The sequence below is a fragment of the Mus musculus genome, chromosome 14 (assembly GCF_000001635.26).
Source record: "Mus musculus strain C57BL/6J chromosome 14, GRCm38.p6 C57BL/6J".
Lineage (NCBI taxonomy): Eukaryota > Metazoa > Chordata > Mammalia > Rodentia > Muridae > Mus > Mus musculus.
Genome location: NC_000080.6, coordinates 64,802,113 through 64,826,051, shown reverse-complemented (window position 1 = coordinate 64,826,051; position 23,939 = coordinate 64,802,113). Strand labels below are relative to the sequence as shown.

The 23,939-nt window shown below is 50.4% G+C and overlaps 2 protein-coding genes across 21 annotated transcripts in view; one reads left to right on the top strand and one right to left on the bottom strand.

Moving 5' to 3' along the window:
* The window catches only part of Hmbox1 (homeobox containing 1), a 138,300-nt gene extending 123,848 nt beyond the window's left edge, over positions 1–14,452 (top strand). Inside the window, exons 9-11 of one of the 17 annotated variants that reach the window (XM_030247768.1) lie at positions 363–451; positions 8,916–9,035; positions 12,633–14,452. In XM_030247768.1, the coding sequence (XP_030103628.1) occupies positions 363–451; positions 8,916–9,005 (179 nt within the window). In that variant the 3' untranslated portion in view covers positions 9,006–9,035; positions 12,633–14,452. Of the gene's footprint in view, positions 1–356; positions 452–681; positions 1,191–2,353 lie in introns of those variants that run through there. The other 16 variants (XM_011245029.3, XM_030247765.1, XM_030247766.1 and 13 more) reach the window with 16 other exon arrangements.
* A 1,981-nt stretch (positions 14,453–16,433) lies between these two features.
* Positions 16,434–23,939, bottom strand: part of Kif13b (kinesin family member 13B) — a 157,127-nt gene continuing 149,621 nt past the window's right edge. For 2 of the 4 annotated variants that reach the window (XM_006518620.4, XM_006518621.4), the window contains 2 exons: positions 22,322–23,078; positions 16,519–20,021 (listed from right to left, as the gene is read on the bottom strand). In XM_006518620.4, coding sequence (XP_006518683.1) covers positions 19,756–20,021; positions 22,322–23,078 — 1,023 coding nt within the window. In that variant the 3' untranslated portion in view covers positions 16,519–19,755. Of the gene's footprint in view, positions 20,022–22,321; positions 23,079–23,939 lie in introns of all 4 variants that reach the window. The other 2 variants (XM_006518619.4, NM_001081177.2) reach the window with 2 other exon arrangements.

The window sequence follows — 23,939 nt, the reverse complement described above, 5'->3', positions numbered from 1 at the left end:
CGGTGAGAGGAAGGACCTGGTTGTGATGTCCAGCACCACGAGAAGTATGACTGCATTTCATTTGTGAATATACTTCTTACTTGCCCTTCCAATTCTCAGATGCTTTGCACTACCCCACCAGCTATTAACATAGTAAGTTTATGAAGTACCCAGCAGTCCGGTTGGTACTTTAACCAGGTTGGTAGTGTAATGTGCATAGTAGCTGGACCTCTACCCTAAGCTACAGAGTTGAATTTCTCCCATTTAAAGATGACTAGAGACTTAATTGTGTTCTGATTTCCTCACCATAAAAATCATGGTGCAGCCATTATAGCAAGGCAGCAGATAATTTAGGGATCTATTTGCTTTTTTCGAAGAAGCAGCAATCCTGGAGAGTCATGGGATAGATGTACAGAGTCCAGGAGGCCATTCCAACAGTGACGATGTGGACGGGAACGACTACTCCGAGCAGGTGGGCGGCTGGGCTGTGGCTTTCCGGTTGGGGGGTGGAGGGGCAGTGGCAACTCAAGTCTACGGGTGGTTGTATGGGGAGGTTGGGGGAGCAGCCGGTGTCCCTCCACTCTGCTCATGTGTCTAGTTAGATTTTCATGCGGTTGGAAAGGAATATGGTAAGATTCTGTTGTCCTGTTAAATCTGTGAGTAATCTCTATCCACCCCTATGGGTTTATTGTCACACAACAGGACACTTGGCAAGCACGCAATGGGGAGGAGGAGGAGGGAAGAAGTTCAGAGGGAGGCAGAGAAGCAGAGAAGGTAGAAGAAGAGAGGAGGATCTGACCCAAACAAGCAAGTTACAACACTTACCACACACACAGTGTTTGAGACGCACTTAGGGGCATGCGGGCAGCTGTGCCGGGGCCTACCACGGACCATGAAGGCACAACAAAGGCCCCGCCCACCTCAGCCCCATTACACTGGGAACCCTCTTGCCCAGAGGAGTGGTTAACCAGATTCATCTTGTCATAATACAATACCTGCATGCTTTCTCATCTCATCCTGGTGTGCTCTGCATTGCTTGGGGAAAGTGTATTTAATTGTAGCCACTGCATGGAATAAGTCAAATTGGGGGATTTTTTTCCCCCCACCCTCAAACATGTTGACAGATTTCATTAGAATATTGCATAGGATCAAATTTCATTTCCATTTGGGAAAGTCAAAGAACACACGGGTCCTTTCCCTAGACTCTTTCTTCTGGTGGTTACCTTGTCCTCAGATGCCATGGTCTTCATTCTCTTGCTTTTCATTGCCTCCATGTATCCACTACTCCAGCAGGGCTTGTGACTCTCTGCAGCTTCCTTCTTAAATCCCAGAGGCTAATGTCTAAAAGCCAGAATGACACAGTGGCACCCATGTGTCCCAGCAGGTTATCCCCCCACCCCCCAAGAGACTCAGCTGTCCCAGCACAGCTCCACCCTTGGATCGGGAAAGTGCTAGTTCTCTCTGGAAACACTCCTGTTATTTGTCAGCAAACCACATAGATGGATCATTTCCATCTTTTTTTGCAGATGCCCTGAGGGCAGCACATCACATGCTTTTTCCCCCAAGGGACTTTCTCTTTCCAAAGCTCTTTGGTACAGAGTTCCCTGAAGCTGTGACAGGTGAGAAACGTCCCTTACCTGTGATGGTCTTCAGTGCCCAGCACACCTGCGAGGACAGCTGCCTTCATTCCTCGGTTGTCTGGCTTTGCTGGGTTTGGTTTGGGGCTTGCAGTCAGTCTCTCTTGCCTCCGCCTGGGAGTGCTGGGGTCATAGGCATGTGTCCCTATGCGCAGCGGCAGCTTTGCTGTTTACTGTGTGTCGCTTAGGGGGTGAGAGCCTCACTTCACTCTGAGTCAGGCACTGCACTTGCGACTTGTGTGACTAAGGACCTGTCCCTGATCTGTAAGGTACAAGTGCTTGTTCTACTATTCCTCCTCTGCTGTTCTCAGCAGGGAACTCCCTGGATCCTAGGAGCCACTCAGTAGCTTTGTGGATTTAGGCGTGTGCTCGGTTGGGTTCAGTGATTACTAGTGTATCTCTGGCAAACAGAAAAATCCAGACTATTAGCTTATTTTAGTCACTTCAGGTTTGATCAGCACTAGCAAATTTTGATAGAATAAATACTGTGTGATAAGGAACAAAACAAATCATTTAAGTCCTTTTTATTTGTTGAGTCACAAAAACATGAAAAGTCTCTGGACCTGTGTCCATTCAGTGTCTACTTAAATACAGTTCACCTCCACCATGAGATGCACTCAGCCATTTTCTCCACAGATTGCTCTGCCCCCCGCACGGCACCCCCGCATGCCTTTTTGTGAGCTTGAGATGGTTACCAGCCGACAAATAACGCTCCTTTCTTATCTCCGCACATCTAGGATGACAGCACCAGCCATAGTGACCACCAAGATCCCATCTCGCTAGCTGTGGAGATGGCGGCCGTCAACCACACTATCTTGGCATTGGCCCGGCAGGGAGCCAATGAAATCAAGACAGAGGCCCTGGATGATGACTGATCAGGGAGTTAAACAGTTAACTTAGTTTAGACGTAGCACCTTAGCAGACTTTCCTCGGTCCTTAACATGTGTTCTTACAGTATAACTTACAGTTTCTTGTATGTCAGGTAGCCATTAGGGTCTTGTTCTGTGAAGATGGCATGGTGCCCTCAGCCTTTGCATATACTCTCTCAGTATTAAAATTCCAGTAAGTAAGAAGCAAACAAACACACTTCCCTCTCCCAGCCCCTGAGGCTAAAAAAGAAAAATCTCGCTGCTCCGTTTTAGCATTCCAAGAAAGTGCTTCCAGGTATTTAGATAACCCTCAGTTCTCAAATATTAGGCTCTGTGTAAAATCTTGGGTACCTTTAGATTCATGTAACACTAGGCTGTACCCCCATCTGTCCCTGCCCTAAGACTGATAGGATGCAAGCTGAGGTAGTGGCACAGGGCCGACAGACACCATCTGGGAAGTGTCCATGGAGCGGAGCACAAGGAACACTAGCGCCCGCCTCGGCGTGAGACTCACTGATTCAGCTGCAATAAGCCGTGCCTCCTAGTCACAGTGGCCAGGCTCTACTTCTTTGGGTGCTGTGTTAAGAATGTCATTGGAATCCCAAGCTCAGATCTTGGTTAATGCTAACATGCCCAACACAGACATCCTTCTCTCTTACGAGCTGTGTGACCTAGTAGATAATATACTGCCTTCTGCCTTTGGGACCACGATTCTAAAACAAAAAGGACAAAAACCAAGTTCTGAAAAGCAAAGCCCAGCTTGAGAGCGAGAGCAGTAGGGAAAAGCGAGAGCTGAATGTCGGATGGATGCTGAGCCCAGTTCTCAGAGCCGCTATACATTCCACAGCGCGATGCCAGCGCCTGCCCGGGAAAGTGTTGGAATTACCTTGGAAGTTGCTTGGCCTTCTGTCGGTGCCCCCTCCCTGCTACCAAAAAGGATAGAGCTGAGGTCCTGAGTGAGTGAAAGAGCAGGCTTGGTGCCCGTCACCTGAAGCCCACCCAGAGTCATTAGGACTCTTGCTGGGGACTGTGGCAACTTGACTGTCACACATGGAGGTCCTTGCCTAGCTAGGGGCAGAAAAAGCAGGGGACATTTACCACCTACAGCAGGATGTCTTTGCTGTCTTCTCTTTATCTGTCCTTGTGGAGGTGTGAAAGCTATATTGCTACAGGCAATTTATTTAATAATTGGAAGCCATATTGATAATGGATGTGGTGATATTTGTAGTTTAATCTACTTTAAGTGGCAGTAACTAATGGAATTTTTTTCCTTGATCATATATGTAGCACTTTTGTTACTTTTTAAAGATATTTATATTTGATAAATCTTTTTTTCATTTTGAGAACTCAAAATACCAAACAGTGAACTTGCGTTATAGAGTCACCCTGTGGTCACCTTGTCATCTAGTAGCAAAATGATGAACTATTCATGCATCAAAGAAAATTACATCTGCTGGCCTTGTGTGAAAATGATCTCCTGGAGCCCTGATTAAATAGCACACTGTCACTGTGGGTAAGAAGAACCAGCCTTCAGTGAATTGGTGCAGTGTGTGCTGAGAGGCTGAGCGTTCCCTGCCTCCTCCCATTTTCCCTCTGTTGCGTCTGAAGAAGCCTTGCGTAGAGGGCGGTGTGGGGTGAGCCTGCGAGCGGGCTTCCATCTTTTTGTCCATGCCTGACCCAATCTCTAAGATAGAAAGTAGATGCCATCTCCTCACCCCTGCTTCCTCACCAAGTGTGTCCGACCCTCCTCGCTTCCCCTGTGCGCTGACCAGATACTCGATATCCGCAGGGCTTAGCTGGTCTTGCTGAGGCACTGACCAGATACTCGATATCCGCAGGGCTTAGCTGGTCTTGCTGAGGCACACGCTGTCTGGACTACCCCTTAGGTATAAGTCTTGGTTACAGGGGTGTGAGGAATCACCTCATCTTTGAGGAGCTGAGGATGCTACCCCACCTTCGTCTGTGACCTTGAAGGACACTAGGTAGGGCTTGGCCCTGTTCCTATCAGTAGATTTCAGGGGGAAATGTATGCATTTTTTCCCAGCTCTGAGACGTGAAGTAAAATGGAGCCATCTTCTCTTACTGTATTACTTGAACCACAAATTTAAGAGTAGCATTTCTTATTCTCAGGAACGAGTCCCCCGCACCTACTTAGAATCTCGCATGGTTTCTTTGATTCGTTTGTCTGTCTGTTTCACTTAAGAGATTGCATTACCTTTCTTTCTCTCCTTCCTTTTGTTTACTTAGAAGGAATATTCCTATTATGTCTATCCATTTTGGTTGAGTTTTGTCTGCTTATTCTCAGTTGAATCAGAAAGAACAGGAGGGGGGGGGGAACGTATTTTTCTGACAAGCCACATCCATGATTTATCATGAGATTATGATGATTGACAGCTTCTTTAGGGTGCGGCTGCTCCTGTCTCTCTTGTTCTCTCTTGCCGTCTTAAAGGAACAGGCTCCAGCTGTTAAGACAGCTCCAGTCTCTAAGGGAACTCTGACTACAGCCGAAGAGCAGAGTGTTCTGTCATCCTAGGGCCTTTTAGAGAAAGCAGTGCAACAGGATACCAAGCCCTGGCTGGTACAGGCAGTGCCAGCCCTGTGTGGCAGTGTGGTGGTACTGGAAAAGTACAGGTACCATGGAGGCTGGCTCTGTGCTGAGCTAGCTAGAAAGTCTGTCACATGCCCACAGACTCACAGCCTTACAGGGAACCTGCGCTGTCTCACCTACAGCAGGAGTTTGCTTCTTTGGGATCAAGGTTCAAAAACTACCATCAGTCGGTTTTCCCTGGGGTCACCAGGTTTGATTCTACTTTTGAGTCCTGTTCCCTCAACTCTTGGAATGGCCACAGAACATCCGCAGTCAGACTCATCCATCCTTTGTGCTTCTTGCTCACCCTGTCTGCTCTCATCTCCTTCTGTATTTCTTGTGGTCCCGGAGCTCTTTTAGATTGTATCTTCTCGACCAGTGACTACTGGAAGCAGGAGAGGAGGGGAGCAGGCGCTCATACATGGACTGTGGTGATGTTTATTTAAGAATTACTGTTGCTGGATAGGAAGGAAGGGGAGCAGGCATTTGTAGACTGTGTGATGGTGTTTATTTAAGAATTACTGTTGCTGGATAAGAAGAGAGGGGAGCAGGTGTTCATAGAATGTGCTGTGACGTTTATTTAAGAATTACTGTTGCTGGATAGGAAGGTAATTTCCCACCTTCTGGTTCCTTACATGGCGGGCGGCCTGTTAACAAAGGACCATCTTAAGATATTCCTGCCTACCTGAGACAGTCGCCAGGAAGGGCAGTGCATTGCTCTCCTGTGTGACTATCCAGGGCCCTCAGACCCAGGAGACAGTCATTCACAGCAGGCATGTTTATGTTTGTGTTGAACGCCCCATAGGGCAGGTTACAGGAGGAGAAAACCTGGGCTGGGAAGGCAGACAGCCCGTGTTCCTTTCGCTCCAGCTCACTAGGTGACCTTAGAAAGACGAGGGCATTGGAAGCCTGCTCCAGAGCTCTGGTTCCTAGGATGTTTGTCACTCTCAGCCACACCCATTATTTTTGGATCAGACATCTGGGAATGTTTTTACTTTATGGGAACGGCACATGGAAAGCTGATATAGTGGTCTGCGTTCTCTCTGGCTTTAGGAACTCTTGCTTTAAACTCCTTGGAGATGAGTCGTCAGGCACAGGCTACAGCAGATGCTGTTCCGGTGGGATGCTCCAGCACTCTGTCCATCCACATGGCTTCTCTTCCTTCCATTCTGTGTCTCAGCACTGCATCTTTGTCTCGAGCTGACATCACTGGACATTTTCTCTCCTCTGAGCACCGGCTTAGTGGGTAGTGTTAGTCCACTCTGAATACGGACCCTCGAGGTTCCATCTACCAAGCCTGTTACCTTTATCTACACAGTGAAAAGCATCCCGTCCCATGGTGGCTTCTCTCTTCTGTGTTCCCTCCAAGTCCTCTCTCCCTGGTCTCAAGAAGGTCGTGGTTAGATGCAGCACTCCATCTAACCAGCTCTGCTCTGGCCCTGAGCTTTCTTCCTCTTCTGCTCAGAGAACAGCCTGCATTTTCCTCTATGAGCCTCACCAAGTTCTTAGGCAATAACTTCTTAGGTGGTGGCCTCCTGCTCAGCGGTTCTCTGCTCCTGCATGAGCATCCGTCTCTCCACCTCTGTAACGTCATCCTCTTGCTATGATTATTAGCTATGTTTTACTACTGTATTTATTGACGCTGTACTGAGACTAGCCGATTCCACGTACAGCGTTACTGAGCCGAATTTATTTTTGTAAGATTTCCCAAGTGAAGGTTGGGCACATGGACCGGTTCTGCTGTGTGTGTGAGTGGAGCTGGGTGGGGATAAACTGGGGCAGGGGCATGTGCTGTGTTACATTGCAGATGTGTTTACTCAGGATTGGGCCACCAGTTGTCAGCCATACTGGATTTAACAAACTGCACTGCTGCTGTGAACACCCTTTCCGTTTGTCTCCTTTTTCGTTTGTTACACTGTAACAGTGAGCACGGAGCAACAGGGGAAGGCTTGCAGGGAGGCAGCCACACATGGCCATAGCTTTCTTAGGCTTTCATGGTAGCATGTAGTCAGAACAGGTGCTGTGTCCTACATAGAGACCTTCATTACACTCCTCCATTTCAAAGATGGCCCATCACTTAAGAAGAGTGACTTTCTTGCTGCACTAGGGAACTGACATACGGAGGCCATAGGGAAGGCTTTCAGGCCCAGGCCCGTCACATCATCAAGCCAGTGTTCTGGTTGCAAAAGCGCGTCTCTTATAGCATACCTTCTAAAAGATTTTTCTCAGTGCCATTTGTTTCTAAACTTAAGGGGAGACACTACTTCTTATGGCAGCATACAGGACTGACGTGCTTAAGACGAAGCTTTATGCATATTGATGGACTGGTAGAAGCTGAAGTTTGGACATTGAGAGGTGTCTGTAGACACTTCATTACACCATGTGTGTGGAGGGGGAAGTAATGGAGAGAAAAAAGTCAGCAGCCCAAGCCACCCAAACCCTTACAACACTAGTCTTCCTCCTTAACCAAGAGAGGACAAGACTGACAGAAGGCTGAAAGAAGGTTCAGCTTGCCCACCTAGCGGTTGCCTTGGGATCCCCGATATATATGTCCCCAAACTGCTTTATCATTCTTGGCGCCCAGGCAGAACTAAAGCTCACTCACTGCTCCTACTCCGATGAGGTGTGAGAGTGGCTGCCTTCCACTGCTGGGGCTTCCCTCTTGTCTTTGCTAGGGAGCAGGGGAACTACGCTGCCATCCTGGGCTTACAGACCCTCTCTGCGGCCAGTCTTCAAGCTGTATAGCTCCAGCACTGTTGTTGGGGAGTTTGATGCCCCACTTAGAACGCCCAGGAGGCCAGCTCCCCTGACTGCATGTCCGTCGTTTCTCTCTTTAAATAAGACTGGCTCCATACAGCCATAATTAACTCACAAATTCACGATGGTGTGCTGTGATCAAATGAAGGTTTGGCAGAATCTTTCTTCAAATTGTAGCCATGGTAATTGAGGGGGGTGGCATAGAATGAATATATAAAAGTATAATGGCAATTGTTCCGAATGACTGAGTGTCCTCCTGACATGTAATTAGCTGTTTTAGCAGGGTGTAGATTGGCATGGTCATAATTAAGAGGATTTCTGTCCTTTATGTGATTGAGAATAGCAGAGCCCATCCTCGTTCCCTTTGAGCACTAATGCTCCTGAGAACATTTGGAACAACAGCTCAGTAAACCAAAATAATGATATGGGATTCATCTCCCACCCGAGTGAGAGAGCACTGGGAAGCATTTCAGGTCCAGAATGGAAGGCTTTGCTTATTGCTGGATCTGACTTCCAAATTCTCTTAAACCTCTTGTGTCCAGTTTCATCTTATTCTACTTTGACCAGAAACTAGTCAATATCTCAAACTGAGGCAGCCTCTGGCAGAGCCTCCTGACCCCCATCCTTTCCTGGGGACACTTGCTGCTTAACTGGGCTACCTGGGATTTTCAGACTTCTCCTTGGTAACTTGATTATTTCCACTGCCGTGACCATCAGACAGTATTTGCCACACGGAAGTCTGCAGTTGAGTAGGGTTTTCCTCGTGGGACATGACGAGATCAGGCACACATCGACCTCCTACAGGAATGCGTGGACTTGGGCTCCAGGGTGTGCACCCCAGCTTGCTCACATCTACCATGTTCAGCCATCACAAGTCCCTAGAGCTATTCTGCTGTCAGGATGGGTTCCTGGTTCTTCTGAAGTCATGTACTCTGTCCCCCACTTCATTTTTCTTTATGCATCTGTGCCTTCAGGCAGGTGTCATATAATCTTCACAGCCTGTAGAGTCCTCCTAACTAGGAGCTGCAGAACTCACTAGCCACTCTCCAGCGGATGCTTAGTTTGGACTTTTTCTTTTTTTTCTAGTCATCCTTTGCAGGAGCCTTGATTCAATTAGAGCGTCAGAAGGGTCCACCGGGATGCCAGCAGCTACCAGTGCTAAGTGGCCTTTTATAAGTTCTTCTGCCCATGAGGCTCAAGACTCAGGTGAGGTTAACTTGAGTTCAAGAGCCCTGTCTTTTTCAGGCTGGACACTGTGGGATTAGTTAGTAGCCAAAAGTGTGTGTGTGTGTCTGTGTGTGTGTCTGTGTGTGTGTCTTCACTCTTTCTATAGAAGGTGTCCCTCCTCACCCAGAACACTAACCAACCAAGATGCTGGTTCCAGCTCAGTTGTGTGGAAAGGCTGAGGTTGAGTATACGCCTAGAGAGGTCTAGAGAGCCCTCTTCCTCAGCACACAGACACATATGGAGAGGTAAGGAAGAGTTTCTGTTCCTGGGGATGCTTCAGTTTGATTCCTCCCAGATACCTACAGTGAAATGTACAGCAGATGCCTGTGTCAGGAAGGTGGCCTGGGAGGATGGCCATTACTGCTGCCTCTGTAAGTTACCTTGTGGCCCCTCCCCATGCCCGCAGGTCAGAGGTGTGGTCCTTGGGACTTGTCAGCCTTGATGTGGATGACCGGACTTACAGCGCTTCTTACTTTTCCAGCTGCTGAGCAACTGCTATGTCCATTAGAGGTCAGGGCCGCCTTCTGATCCCGTTCTGAAAAGTCACTGGTGGAGCTAATTTTGTGACTTGTGTGACATGTACTGCACATCAGCAGCATGTTATGGTCACCTGTGAGCACTCACAGGAATGGAATTGGCGTGTAGCCATAAGTTCCCAAGCTTATCTGCTCCAGTGCTCAAGGGGGCCACTCTGATTAAACACACCCTGCATACCACAGATACCCCACCTCAAAACACAAAACTAGCCCTCAAGTCAAGGACAGTGTAGGTGGTACTTGCCTGGGAATAGCTTTGTTCCCTCCCTCCCTCCCTCCCTCCCTCCTTCCCTCCCTCCCTCCCTCCCTCCCTCCCAGAAAAACCCCAGAAGTGATTGTTGTAAGAATCTAGATGCTGGTATCTGAGAATGTGTAGTCTTACTCTGCTGAGGTCACTGCCAACCCACTTGCTGTTCTCAGGCACACAGGGTCACTCCTGTGCCACAGCCACTTCCATTCTTGTCTCTGCAGCTGCATCCTCAGACAGCACATCACTGTGGGGTGCTGCTCTCCAGCCCTCACCACCTGCCCTGCAGTGGCTTCCCCAAAGCCTGCTCTTTTCAGTTCTTCCGGTGCTTAGCTCCAGGGACTTTGAGGCACCCTGCTTGAGTTCCAGGGGGTTTGTGTTGAATCCGCCTACGAACCCTGCTGTCCCTCTACCATAGACAGGAAGGAGAGCACTGTGGAGCTCAAGGCTCTGGCTCTCTGGTGTTACGTGACTCTGCCATGGCTTCCTTTGCTCCTTATCGACACTGACAGGCCCTTAAGTAGATGTTTCTTCAAATTTACACGTAGAATAAAAGTTTTTAATATCCAGAGTCCAAGAATGGAGCAAGCTGCCTCAGAGTTAATGTGGCCATTTAATGACTACTGGTCAGTGACACCAGACTAGGGACATCTTCCAAATGACCTGCTACACTCCTTCATCCAGCCCCACACACACACACCACACACACACACACACACACACACACACACACACACACACCATCATCATCATCACCATCATTTCTAGTTCCTTTTCTTACAAAATTAGGTTCTCTGAGAGTTGGCCAGGTCACTGTCCCCTTTTGATCTGTCACATCATGGGTAGCCTAAAGCCCAAGAGAAGTAAGCGCACCTGAGGAGGAAGGCTGAAGGACTGGGCAGCCTGGCTTGTGGGGCTGCTGATGCTGTGTGACACTGGCTGACCAACGAGGCCTTAACAATGGCTTCATTTTGCCCCAAACGCCTTGGTTTGAAGAAAAAAAGAGTATGGGTGCCTTTCATTTTGGTATAATCAAGATTTTGCATCTTTGTTGGTAGCCAAAGGTGCCATGGAAATTGAGTGATGAAATCAGTGCCTGTCACCTCCCAGGGCTCAAGACAGACCGGTCCCAGGGACTTGTGTGAAGGTTTGTTGCTCCTGCGAGGACTTTGCTTCCCGGCACCTCCAGGTTGAATCTCTCCAGTCTTGTTTGTAGCATCCTTAGCCTAGAAACCCCTCCCATTTTGCTTTACTGGAATTAAGAGCCCAGCCTAAACCTGTGAGGCCATCTGTCCACTCCAAGGCTCTCCGAGGCCATTAGACTAGAAAACCAAATGGCATTAGAGCTGTATGAATGCAAACAGCAGCCACTCCCTGATGTTTCCTGGGCCCCATCTGCAGGCTTGAGGGGTGTGTGTGTGTGTGTGTGTGTGTGTGTGTGTGTGTGTGCGCGTGCGTGCGTCATGTGTGCTGAGTGGAGGTGAGCACTTGTGGCTGCTTTCAGAAAGCATCCCCTTATCATTTGCCTTGATGCCTACATTGACTCTACTGAAAGCAGTGGGGATCTCATCACTCATCTCTGAAAATGGGCACCAGAAAAACAAAACCAAAGTTCTCAGGGTGGGTAGAGCTCTTTCTTTCCAAGCACTGGCCATTCTGGCAAGCTTTCTCCTTTATGCTCTTTGGTTCTACCACAGTTCCACTCTGAAAGCTCTCTTCTTTCTTAGTGGTTCCTCACAATGACCCTAAACAGTGTGTCAGGGCAGTCTGTACCTCACTAGGTGCAGATCAGGGACCACGGATGCCAAACTGGCTCCTGAGCCACCACATAAGTTCACTGGCTGCAAGGTGCCAACACTGTGGCAGTTGTCTGCCCTGGAAGAGCCTACAGCCTTCTCCAATCTCCCCATGGGCTCAGCCTCTCCTCCATGGCCATGGTTAGGTTGGGTCTGCAGTACTTTCTAGAGCAAACTTCTCATTTATGTTTAAGTGCCTAAGCAAGTTATAGACCTCTGGGACCTGCCTGAGAGTCGGCCTGTGCCCTGTCCTTCCCACCATGCACCTCGCCTCAGGACAGGTGTGATGCACATCCCTGCTCCCCAACCCAGTGTCCCTGCCATTCTGCAGGCAGAGTGGTCACCAGGGCAGGCAAGGGGAGAGGGCTGGCTTTGTCACTGTTTCCTTTGTTCCTTCTGTTGATGTGACTATGACCTTGGGTCAGAGGAAGTTTTAAGGAATCTACTTAGCTAGGGCTCGGTGGCTACTGAGTGAAGAACAGGAGTGAGTCGCCTCTGAGCAGAGTTCTAAGAGAGCCAGCAGGCAGGGATCATGACTGAAAAACCTGTGCGTACTGGAGCCCTGACCGCATCCACAGCCCAGATGACGAGGAGCCGGAGGCCATCAGCAGTAGAGTCGTAGTAAGATCCAATGTGCATTCTTTAAAATGAGTGAGAGACTGTTTCTTTTGAGGAATAATTAAAGTGTGAGCTAGATCTGGGCCTTTTATTTGCATGAGGTATAGAACAGGTCATGGACTGCTGTGCTCAGTTGGTACAACAGTGACAAGTAGAAAGGAACAATCTATTACGCAGGCACCTTATTTTCATTGATCCAGGATTTTTGTTCAGACAGTGGAGTAATGCAAACACTGGGTGCTTGCATGTAACAGGTGCAGATGACCCTGCCTCACCTAGAGAGGGGAACACAGTAGGGTGAATGGCCAAGTAGTGGCAAAAGGGAGGCAGTGGCACATGCAAAACCCATGCTGCCCCTGAGGAATGTGTCACCCTCTAGATGCAGTGTCCATGGTCTACCTACCAAGCACCTCTCCGGCCCGGTGTAATTGAGGAATGTCAACCGGATGCAAATTGAGGGACGACAGCTTTGAGTCAGAGCATCGGGGAGGCCAGGATGCTGGGCCCTAGCTGGACTTGGACATCCTAACAAGAGCCAAATGCACGCCTGTTGAGGGCAGCATGTGTATAGTTCACCGTGGGTCTGGGAGCAAGCTGGCATGGCCAGCTGGGAAGTGGAAAGCAGGCTTACGTGTTCTGACCAGACACCAGGGACCAGATGTCTTGAAGTTGCCTGCAGGTATTCAGCCTAATGGCTGTGTAGGATCCTGCCAGATGAGTCGGAGAGGGGGCAGGGCGCCCTCCTGGCCTTGGCCGTTGTGTGTCTTAGTCTCTGTGTTCCCCTTTGGTGTCTTCTCTGGTCTCTGTCCCCATCTTGTGTGCCATGTGTCCCTGAGGGTGAATCACACCTGTGTCTGAGTCTGCTGTAAGGTGTTCAGTCTACCTCAAGGGGTCGTCATGGCAAGCTCTGTCCACATGGAATCCTCCTTACATGCCACACACACTGGAATGTATACCACCCCACCCCCATAACCGCTAACCCCATCTTTCCCCATAATCACCAGACTCCTAGTGCAAATTGGATGCTGCTTTAAATGTGAAAAATCTGTTCAAAAGCTATAAAATCTGAATGAAAGCTAAAGCTGAACTTATAAGCCTTGTTGCATATGAGCCAAAAGTGCAAAAAGCTCTATATAATGAACTAACCTGCCACTCGTATAAATATAAATATATATAAATATATTAAAAATCAGACTGTTCTACAAAATTGTGTATTTGTATTTTTGTGTACGTACAATTTTCTGCTAAGCAGAAGGAGGGTGTAGTATAGGGCGCTGTGAGAAGAGATTTGGTTTAACCCCATTTCTTTGTGACTTATTTTTGTTAACATCAGATGCCTGTCTTCGTCTTCTCTGTGTGACACTGTTTGGAAAGCTGCAGTATCCTTCTTCCTTAGGCCAGAGTCTGGGCTCAGGGAGCTGTGTGGCCACCTAACAGACAGGGCCAGGCTTGCACCCCCAAGGCCAGGCATGGGATGGCAGTCTGACTCGGCTCTGGGAAGCAAACTCCCTCTTTAGAAACCAATTTCCCAGACAAGATCGTTGGATACTCACAGACCCAGGGAGCAAGGGGAGACTTCTTTCCATTGCCCAGGTAGCTTTGCCTGGTGTAGCTCCCGGTCCCCTGGCTGCCACTGGGCCATGTCTCCCAGGTAGCTGCTGCCCTTTCAGACAGGGTCACCAGATGCCTCCCCTATCGGAGCTGTCACCAGAGGTCCAATTCATTACCTGGAGCATCTCAGAACCCACTTTGCCGGTGCTAAACAGGAGAGGGGTTAGAGTAGCTGCCAATCATGGCCAGACCAACCCACCAGAGGCCAAGACAAGCTTGGGCACCCACCACTGCCCACCCCCTCCCAGCCCCCTCCTGGCCCCTGGTGGAGCCTGCTCTAAGGAGTGATACTGCACCTTCCCAGTAGGACTCGGATTCTAACAATGTGTGATGACTGTAGCAAGAAGCCCTTGTTTCTCGGTGTAAATGGGCAAAGAAACAAGTGCTCTACTGTATTGATTAAATAGTTCAATGAGTCCTGTTTCATTGTATCTCCTATTCTGGATTAGTGCCTTTTGGACAGTAGACTGTTCTGTAATTAAAATGTAGTATACTGCTTTTTTGTACAGTTTTGTTTTAATAAAACTTTTTTTTAATTTGTGTTTATTTTAGTATTGTACCTATTAGAGAATAAAATGTATAACTGAGCAAGGCTGTCCGGGATTTCTTTGGGTCCAGATATTCATGGGGATGGTGTTTGTGCCCAGTTGGCTGAAGTGGGCACAGGGGTCTGTCTGTGCACCCTCCCTGGCAGTTTCTGGTTTGGTTTGGTTTTGCAGGCAAGGGCCCAGGCCCCAGCTCTGCCTTTTAGACTTTGCCAAGGGACAGGGGAGTTGAAGAGATCACAGCTCCAAACCCTGAGCAGAACCCATCACCACTTCATGTTGGGGGCTGGGGGGCACACATCCAGTAAGGCTCCGCCCCAGGACCACAGCCAAGCTTAAGGATCTGTAGCTTGCTTTTGCTCTCTCCATTTCCTGCTGCGGCCTGCCCACCCTGAGCCTCTTAAAGGAGCCAACTCTGAAAGCTGTATCTGGAGGAGCAGAAGCAAAGGGCAGCTCCGTGCGCCCTGTTCTGGTTTTCAGTGGTGAGCAGAGGGAAGGCCAAGTGCCAGCCTTCCCTGTCGCCCAGGCAGGGACTCTCTCCACCTGTCCTTAGATGACTGCGAATCATTTCCCTTCATGGTATGCATGCTCAGACATGCTTCAGACAGCACAGCTCAGATCAGGATGGAGGCTAGGACAGGCCTGTCCCTACCTCACAGGTCTGCAGAGTTTGACCCCAAACCCTTATTTCAAGCATCTCCCTGGGGTACTCTCTCCTCTCTGTATCCAAGGGTGACTTCCTGGGCTCCTCTAGGCCCAGGATCAGAACCCACATCCCTTGAGTCACTCAGTAAGCAAAGAGTGACACCCACTACAGCCCATGCCAGGGCTTGGTACAGACTAGACCTCTCCTGGAGTATCTAGATAACCGCAGTCTGAAAAAGATGATGTCTCCACCCCCACCCCCACCCCCGCCCCCACCCCCGCCGCTGGATCAGTTCCATTCAGAATCCTGCCTCATCTTTCAAGGGGCTTTTCCTGCCTGCCACGGTTTTCGTCTCTGCTTGGCAGGGCTTATCTCTGAGAATAACTCTGCTGCACTTGGGAATACAGACAAGTCTTGTGAAGACAGAAGCTGCCTATGGCTAATGGCCACCTCCACTCGGGCCTCCAGGTGCCCTTGACCCAGCATTCTCAGGCTATTTTATTTATGAGACAAGGGCAAAATGATGGTTGGTGTAGGGAGAAAAACATGAGTCCTGAACCCTGGAAACAATGCTTTACTGTAGCAGAGTGGCTGAGAGTGGGGCCCCATGGGTGGCAGAGGAGGTCCCTTCCCTAGCACAAACCCAGAAAGGGCAGGCTTCCTGCTAGGCAGGTCTAAAGGCAGGTTCCATAGCCCTAACTTATTCCTCTTTCTAAAACACCTTGTTCTGAGGCAGTGGTTCTCAACCTGTGGGTCTTGACCCTTTCAGAGGGGTCACCTAAGGCCACTGGAAAATACAGATATTTATATCATGATTCAAAACAGTAGCAACATTACATTTATGAAGCACCAACAGTTACAAAAATAACTGCAGGTCACCACAACATGAAGAACTGTATTAAACAGTCGCAGCATTAAGAAGGTTGAGAACCACTGTTCCAGTGTATATCTATGTGCAGCAGTAGAAAGACTTTGTTCTCTAGTTTAGTCCATAATAGGGCCTATGTCAATCATAGGTCAAAGCAGATGGTGAAATCCCTGTCTGAAATCAGGGAACCTACACACACGCACACACACACACACAGAGCCACCTATTCTTAGCCCTGAAGCTCCACTTCCTTTTAGTCTCAGTCCCCCAGGAGTTTCTGATGCTGCCTGGCTTCTATAAGGGGCTGAAATGAGTGAGGGACTGGAGACAGGGACCAAGATGCCAATGGGGACTTCCAGGGTCTTTGATCCACATCTAGGGGGGTCACAGAAGTTTGTGCCCTGGGGCTTGCTGCTCTCTGGAAACCCCAGGACCACCACCAAGGGACAGTGTAGTCAGCTGAAGCCCAGGGTGAGGATAGGCAAGAACAGTTATGCTTGACCTCGGACATAAGCAAGAAATCACCTGGATTTATTTAGAAGCTGTTGGTCACTTGATGGAAAGGTATGTATGGTACAAAATTACAATAGTTTGGTTCCTCATACAACATAAATCATCATCTTTACTATTCATTACAGGGTCTTTGGATTTTTAATTCCCATTTAACATGTACCAAATCACTGGATTCCTGGAATCAACATCACAGATATGAGCTCATATTTACACAATCCACACAGCCGTGCTTTTCCCAATTTTTGTCCACAGCACAAAAGGAAGGCAGCATATAGACTAAGATGTTTTGGGCAGTGTCTGGGACTAGAAGCACAGGCTAGACACTGGTCCCAAGGAAGGCACTAGAGATGGCCCTATGGTCTCTGACCTGAGGTGGCCTGGGCCTTGAGGCACTAGAAGCTTCAAGTCACCATCCATGGGCAACACGTAGCAAAGGCAGCTTGGACAGACAGGTAAATGCTACATGGGTCACTCACCTGCTTCCCACACAGAACCCCTAAGGCATGATAAGTGGTTGAGAAAACTGAAAACATGGAAACACCATGTGCAACTCCTCAGGGGACATGCCACTAAACACAGCCCAGAAACACTGGCCCTCTGCCCTTATACATGGGCACCTAACCCCACACCCACCACCTACCCTCCACTACCTGACATTTTAACAACCACAGCCCCTATACATCACGTTTCCAGCTGCAAGTTAGTGTTAGTCTGCTCCAAAAGGCAGTCAGTGGAGAGCTGAAGCTACAGCTGGCCTGTCTAGCCTCTTCTGGCATGAGAGCCCAGGAAGAACACAGCTCACTGTCTTCATCCGGCCCACAGGCAACATGAAGGTCAGAGTGCAATATGTGCTCAGCAAACCCAGAAGACCAGCAAGCACCTGAGCCCCATCTCTTCGGACCCACCCGAAAGTGCCAGCTTTCCCAAGGTCACCTCCCTGCCCTCAAAGCAGACAGGAACACAGGGTCCTCTCGGCCACAGGAACAACTCATAAGGAACACCCATGAGGATAAACTTCTAGCACACTTGCTATGTGTGCCATGAGATCCCAAAAGATCCCATCCACATTGAGCACCAAGTGCATGAGAGCAGAGCCTTCTGTGCAGACAGACAGACTGCCCTCACAAAACACCCTCCAGCCACTGGAGGACCCATGTGCTTTGGCCAGTTGCCTGTGAAGCTGGAGCGCTTCACATGAAGAGTATCCTGCAAGGCTCTGTGGAAATGGTATTACTTTCAGAGGCAGGGGGATTTCTTAGGCAGCCTGGAAATAGAAAGGCTAGGGAACCTCAGATCCAATGAGCAGGGAGGGAAGGGAAGGGGGTGCTGGGAGAGAGACAGTGGTCCCAGAACCACGGGATGACAGCTGGCCAAGTGAGATCCTCAGGACTTCCTGAGAACTCCGGATAGCGAGATGAAGTCAATAGTAACTTTCTCCCGTTTTACACCATCCGAGTGACAGGTGGCACAATGTCCCTTCCCACAGCATTAACACGACTGGCATTACATCCTCAGGGACTTCTCTCCCTAGCAGCCATTGCATGGCCATCCTAGAGGATGGGACTCCGGGACACTGCTCTCTAGGGGACACTGTGGATGCTGACAGGAGAAAAGCTCTCACTAGAACACAGTCAGAAGCACTGTGGGCTTCCATAGAGTGGCCAGGCAGGACTGGCACTGCTAACTCACCTGGTGCGTATCCCAAGATGCCAGCTGAGGGAGAGGAGTTACTGAATTGGTGCCTGCCTCTAGCTGGCAGCTCCAGAAATCTGTGCTATTCAAGAATGGAACAGAGGCAGGTCTCTCCTGGCAGATTGTGGTGACAAGTGGAGTGACACTTGACTCCCAGGCTGGGGTGCAGGCAGAGTCTGCACCTGTGCCAGGAAGGCCACCCATCCTCCTAGCGCTCTAAGCAGCCTCTGGTCAGGGTTTGGGCAAGCAGATGGTAGTGAAGTTTATACTGGGCTAATCAGACAATGCAGACAGTCCAGACTGAGTGTCAGCAATACTAGCACAGGCCACAATGGCCAGAGGAGGCTGAGGGGTTCTGAGAAGCTACCTGGCAGGAGCTACTTCCTTTAAAAGGCTTAAGTCCTCACAGAACCAATTCCTCTACAGACACCTGTTAGCTGTGGTTCTTCGAGAATCTGAGAGTCAAACTTCAAACAAACTGCCAAGGATAACCTGTGTACTGATACAGCCTGAGGTGGAAGGCAGGGCAGGGCCTGGGACAACAGGGACTAGGTGACTCTGATCTACCCACTGAGCCCTCCACCAACACTCTGGGACTCAAAGGCCATGCACGTCTCAGCAAACAGGTGGTTGGTAATGCCCTGGGATATACCATGACTCCAGCCCAGATCCACAGAAGGAAATGGAGATGGTTCTGCCCTCACTACCTGCCTGGCCAGCTGCTGGCCCCAGGCACAGGCAGAGTCAAAACATTTTCCAGCTCCCTGAAGCCTGGCAGATCCAGACAAGGTACTGAAGGCTCGATCCGTGCCAACCCTGGGTCAGCCTTCCCACCAGGGTCAGTAAAGCCATGGTGTCTCCAATCAAGTAACACAAGGGCAGCTGGTTTCATTTGATGGCTGCCACTTCCAGCAACCACCATCCAAGATAGAGGCTGCAGCTCTGGCCAGCCAGAGGCCAGAAAGCACAGGCAGGCATGTTGGGATAGACAGCGATTGTGGATTGTGAAGTATTTTAACTTTTGGAAAAATAAATTAAATAAATATAGTTCAAGCATCCTGTTAGGAAATGAATGGCCAGCAGAAAAGATTTTGAATGTAAAGACACCGGGACACCCACAAAGATGCCTCTTAGAAACCCTGTGAGCCAGCCGTGCAGCAGGATGAGGTGTGGCCCAGGGGAGGCTGATAATCTCCGGTGCACGGAGAGGGTAGTGTGCGTGCTGGGCCCAGGCAGGGGAAGTCCAGTCTGTGAGGGCAAGTCACCAGTTAGGATCATTGCTTAAATTAAGACATTAGTGAAGTCAGCAGAATAAGGAAAGGGGAGCCCAACACATCTGGCTGGGAACCCCCTCCCCCATCCTCAAGCAGGCAGGGAGGAGCTGGGCTGGCTCCATCCCACGAGTCTCTGGGCTCCTGGAACCTTCCACCCCTAACCAGGGGAGCATAGCTAAGGGGCCTCTGCCACTGCCAAGCAGAGGAAGGAAATCCAGCTTCCAGCTTCCCAGAGGGAACAGGGAACCAGATTGTCCAGCATCCCTGCGTCGTGCAAAAAGCATTCATGGCCCTGCTCCCATGGAGGAGCCAGGTCTCCCCCTTCCTGTTCGAGTCCACAAGGGAGGTGCATCTTAGCTGGCCCAGGACTTCCGGTTCTCAGGATTCTTGTAACTCCTGTCTCCCTTGGCCAGTGCAGCTGTCAGTGAAGCCAGGTTGGTGGCAGAGCCCGAGATGGTAGCACTTCTGCGGACCTCTGGGGCTCCCTGAGGCTGGAGCCCTGAACTGCGCCTGCGCCCAGTGCCCACAGCCCTGCGGACCCGGCTGGGCCTCACCAGCAGCCCATAGCCAGGGTTGCACCTGAAATACTGTTTCCCACCAATGGAGCCATCATTCTTTCCTGCAGGGAAGGAAGGAAACAAGCATCATGGAGCCGCCTTGTCAGTCATCTTCTTTACTGTGTTCATCCATCATGCTGCTACCTCCAAGCCACCCAACCCAGAGGCCAGTGAGCCCAGTGCCCAGAACAGTAGCCTCTCAGGACAGCAACCAGTCGTTATCAGGGACAGGCAGCCCCTAGCCTGTAGTCTGAAGGATGAAGCAGCAAGGTGGGAGCCATCAAGGCAGAGCTGGCTGCTGCTCCTCCAGGGGCACCAGCTCCTTTCCTAAATGCAAGCAAGGCTCTGGCTTAATGTCCCATGTCCCAGCTCAGTCCAGGTATGACTGTCCCACAGCTTGGCCCCCAGGGCACCTATCATCTCTGTGACTCTGGATCACCTGAGACGGTGATCCTACACTGATCGGCAATTTTTCAGCCTTTCCAACTCAGGGACTTGTGTTCGTGGCCTGTTCTGATAGCACACATTAGCTGTCACCTTGACACTCCTCCTGATGGTCCCCTTCCACCTGCCCTACACGTCTTCCCGAACCCTGACCATTGCTCCCATACCTACCACTACCTCAACCTCAGCCCTCCCCACTCACACATCTGCAACCCTCAAAGCGGTCTTCCTGTTCCCATTCCTCCCATTTGTGCTCTGCGAGGGGTCATCTTTTCAGTCCCTGATGAAACTGCACTACTCACCACAAGACTCTCAGATACGGGCACCTGGTGCCCCGCAGGCCTCTGAGGCCACTTTCCTACTAGTCCTCAAACACAGAAAGCTGGGCCCCCCTCAGCAGCATGAGACACTGCCTGGCCTTACCCTGGCGACAGCCCAACTTGCCAGCCCTGCTTCCTGGACCCTCTGTGTGTCTGGACAGCTTGTGGTGTTCCGGTCAGCCACCCTCCTCTATCCCTCAGCACACTTGTTCTTATCAAAATGTATTTATTCCCTTAGCATTTCTCCTCTGACAATTACAAGTCAAGGAGGAGATGTTGCTCACCAGAGCGTGTTCGAACCTAGCACAGCAATGCACGTACTTAGTTCCTGTAGGTGAGTTAAATTATTTCCTAATTCTCTTTAATTCTTGAGTTCATCTGCAGACACAGACTTATTCCTGCACTTTGGGAAAAGCAGATTTGAAATTTTTTCCAGCCTCTACTACAGTTAACATCTTGAACCACTTCCAAATCAAGGTATTCTCTGCCAGATTATTTTTAAAGATAGTGAATACACAGGAAGCACTCGGATCGGGGACAAGGGTGTCATTTTGGCCTGTGTCTGCAGCCAGGGATAAATGGACTGGTGAGGCCACAGGCTGGATGAGAGACACAAGCGGCAGAGCCCCTCAGTCAGAAACAGGAAGAGCTGCAATGGCACTGCACACAAAGGGACCCGGGCCACATGTTAGGAAAGATGCCAGGCACAGAAGTTTCCTTCCACCCAACCCCAGATCATGGCCCTCCATAAACTTGGGAACAAAAAGCAGATTAACTGTGACCCAGGGCTGAGCAGGGCACAGCTGCCAGTGGATATGGGATTTCCCTGTGAGGTGACAAATACAAGATACTACAGATCCCAGTAATGGTAGGGTAGCTCAGTAAGCATGCTCCACATGGCCCAGGTTGGAAATGGGTACCCAAGCAAACCATTTGGCCTGTGCTTACAACAAGGGATCAAAGTGCCTAAGAGGCCACAGGCTGGGTCAGACACAGGGCCTAGTGCTGGGCCTCAAGGGAAGCCTAGTCTTAAAGGATAAAACAACACTGGAAAAACAGCTACAGATGTCGCAACACATGCTTCTTTAGGGCCTCCCGCTTCCTGCCCACCCTGAGCTCTGCAGTCTGACTTGAGTCTGCACCACTCTCACCTGACCTCACCTAAGCCATCTCGCTCGTGCTCACCCCTAAGTGTCCTGGCGTCTCTGGAGCACAGAATGTGGCCTGAGACAGAGCTGCTGCTGTGACTTTACAAAGAACACTGGGTATGGTGGCACCTAATTGTAGCCCCAGATAGTAGAAGGCTACAGCTGGAGGATCACTGGGCCCAAGTCAGTTCAAACCAGCCTGGGCCACACAGCTGGTAAGGACTCAAGAGAAAAACATTTAAAGTATTACTGAGTTTATAGCAGTTTTCAGTGACTACCTTGGAGCTCTGATGGATTCTGAGAGTTTAGATAAGCTAGCTTCTGGTTATGAAGGGTCAGGAGGCTCAAGGAGTCTGATGCGCTCCGGTCCACAGCACATCCCATGTTCCCTTCCTGCCAGTCCACACTCAGCAGGGCCATGTTCAGCACGGGCACCCGCAGTCTACTTACCTGCAGGCAGATCCAGCTCCACACCAATCCATGTTCCCTCCTGGAAATCAGTTGGTCCAATATACCGTACAATGCCCGTCTTGTTGGTGCCCACAACAACATACTCTCCCTCTCTGAGCCACTCAGGGACTTCGCTGGCATCCTCAGAGTCAGATGTTACTTCTAGCCTCCCCAGAGTCTGTCCCCTAGCATTGCTGGGGTCTTCTGAAGCCAGGGGGTCCTCCTCTGCTCCGGAGGAGGCACCACCCAGCATGCCTGTGAAGGACTTAAGCTCTGAGGTCCGCACTTTCCGGATTCTGAATGGGGACGTGGGTACAGCAGACGCGGGTTCAGAAAGAAGAGGTGCTCTGGGAACCTCCAGCTCTGTGCTTTGAGTAGGAGCTGCAGGTACGTGGGCCTCCTCTGGGGCAGGAGGATGGCTTTGTGTGCAGGAGAGGAAAGCCAGCTCAGGCTCTGGGGTGACCTGACACAGGGCAGGGGGGGACCCAGGCGTCTGGCTGCCGAGGCCTGTGGTGTCCAGGCCTAAGGTGAGTGTTTCTGACAGGGTGGCAGAAGAGACACTGTGAGAGAAGTAGCCACTTGAAGCTTCACTCAAAGGGCTGGGTGGTCCATCCTGTCCTTCTGGGGGCTGAGTAACCACCATGGGAGATGGAGGGGAAGACACTTTGACAGGTTTGTCACAGATCTTTACTGCAGGGGCCGCCATCTTCACCATGGATTCCAAAGCCCCACTAGGCCCAGGGCTGCCTTGTTGAGCCTGCAGAAAGACAGAAGGCATACTAAGGAAGGTTGGAAAGGCCTTCCCACCAAATCAAAGCCCACCGGGCTAGCACTACCAGATCTATGCTGAGCCAGGTAGGAGCTGTTCCTGGCTCGGTGCAGTGCACACCTGAGCAAACCTAGTCAGAGCTTGCCTTGCTCCAGGAACCAAATGCCAGGTGAACACTGTGCTGTACGTCTGTGTTTGGGTGTGGCTGAGCACAATGGACCAGACCCCGCTGCATCTGCATCTTCTACAGAGATGCTCATCCCTGCACTTGGGCACAGGAGGGCATTACAGGAGGCAAAGGCCCCCACTCCAGGAAGAAGCAGCACACACTAAACCTCACCCCACCCATCCTAGCTCCCCTGGTCCTAGGTATCTGTTCCCATGGAAGCAGATGCCCTCAACCTCCACTGTCCTCAGAGGAGGACTGAAACGCACTAAAGAGAGCAGAGAAGCACTTTTCTCTGGCAAAATCCAAAGGATGACCTCACCAGACAATCTGCAAGTGCTTTAGCAAGCAATGCAGGCACATGAGGCTCTGACCCCAGACAGTGCTGGCGGGGTGCTCAGGCTGGGAGGCAGGGACAAGGAAGGGGCGCAGGCTGCCTATAGCTAGGGCTCTTTCCCTAGGAGCTTGCTTTTCGGCTCCTAGTGTCCTGTCAGGGCCTAAGGGCCTCTGATTCTGGGACATATGCCAAGGGATCGTCACTAAGCAAGGACAGAGCCAGTGGCCTTTCACATCACTGTCTGAGTTACCAGACAGAAGGCACAGACACGAAGCCAGGAGTTCACAGTGACGGCAGCCCCCGCTAGCCCCAGGGTTTTGGGAGTGAGCACAGGATGTTCTATTAG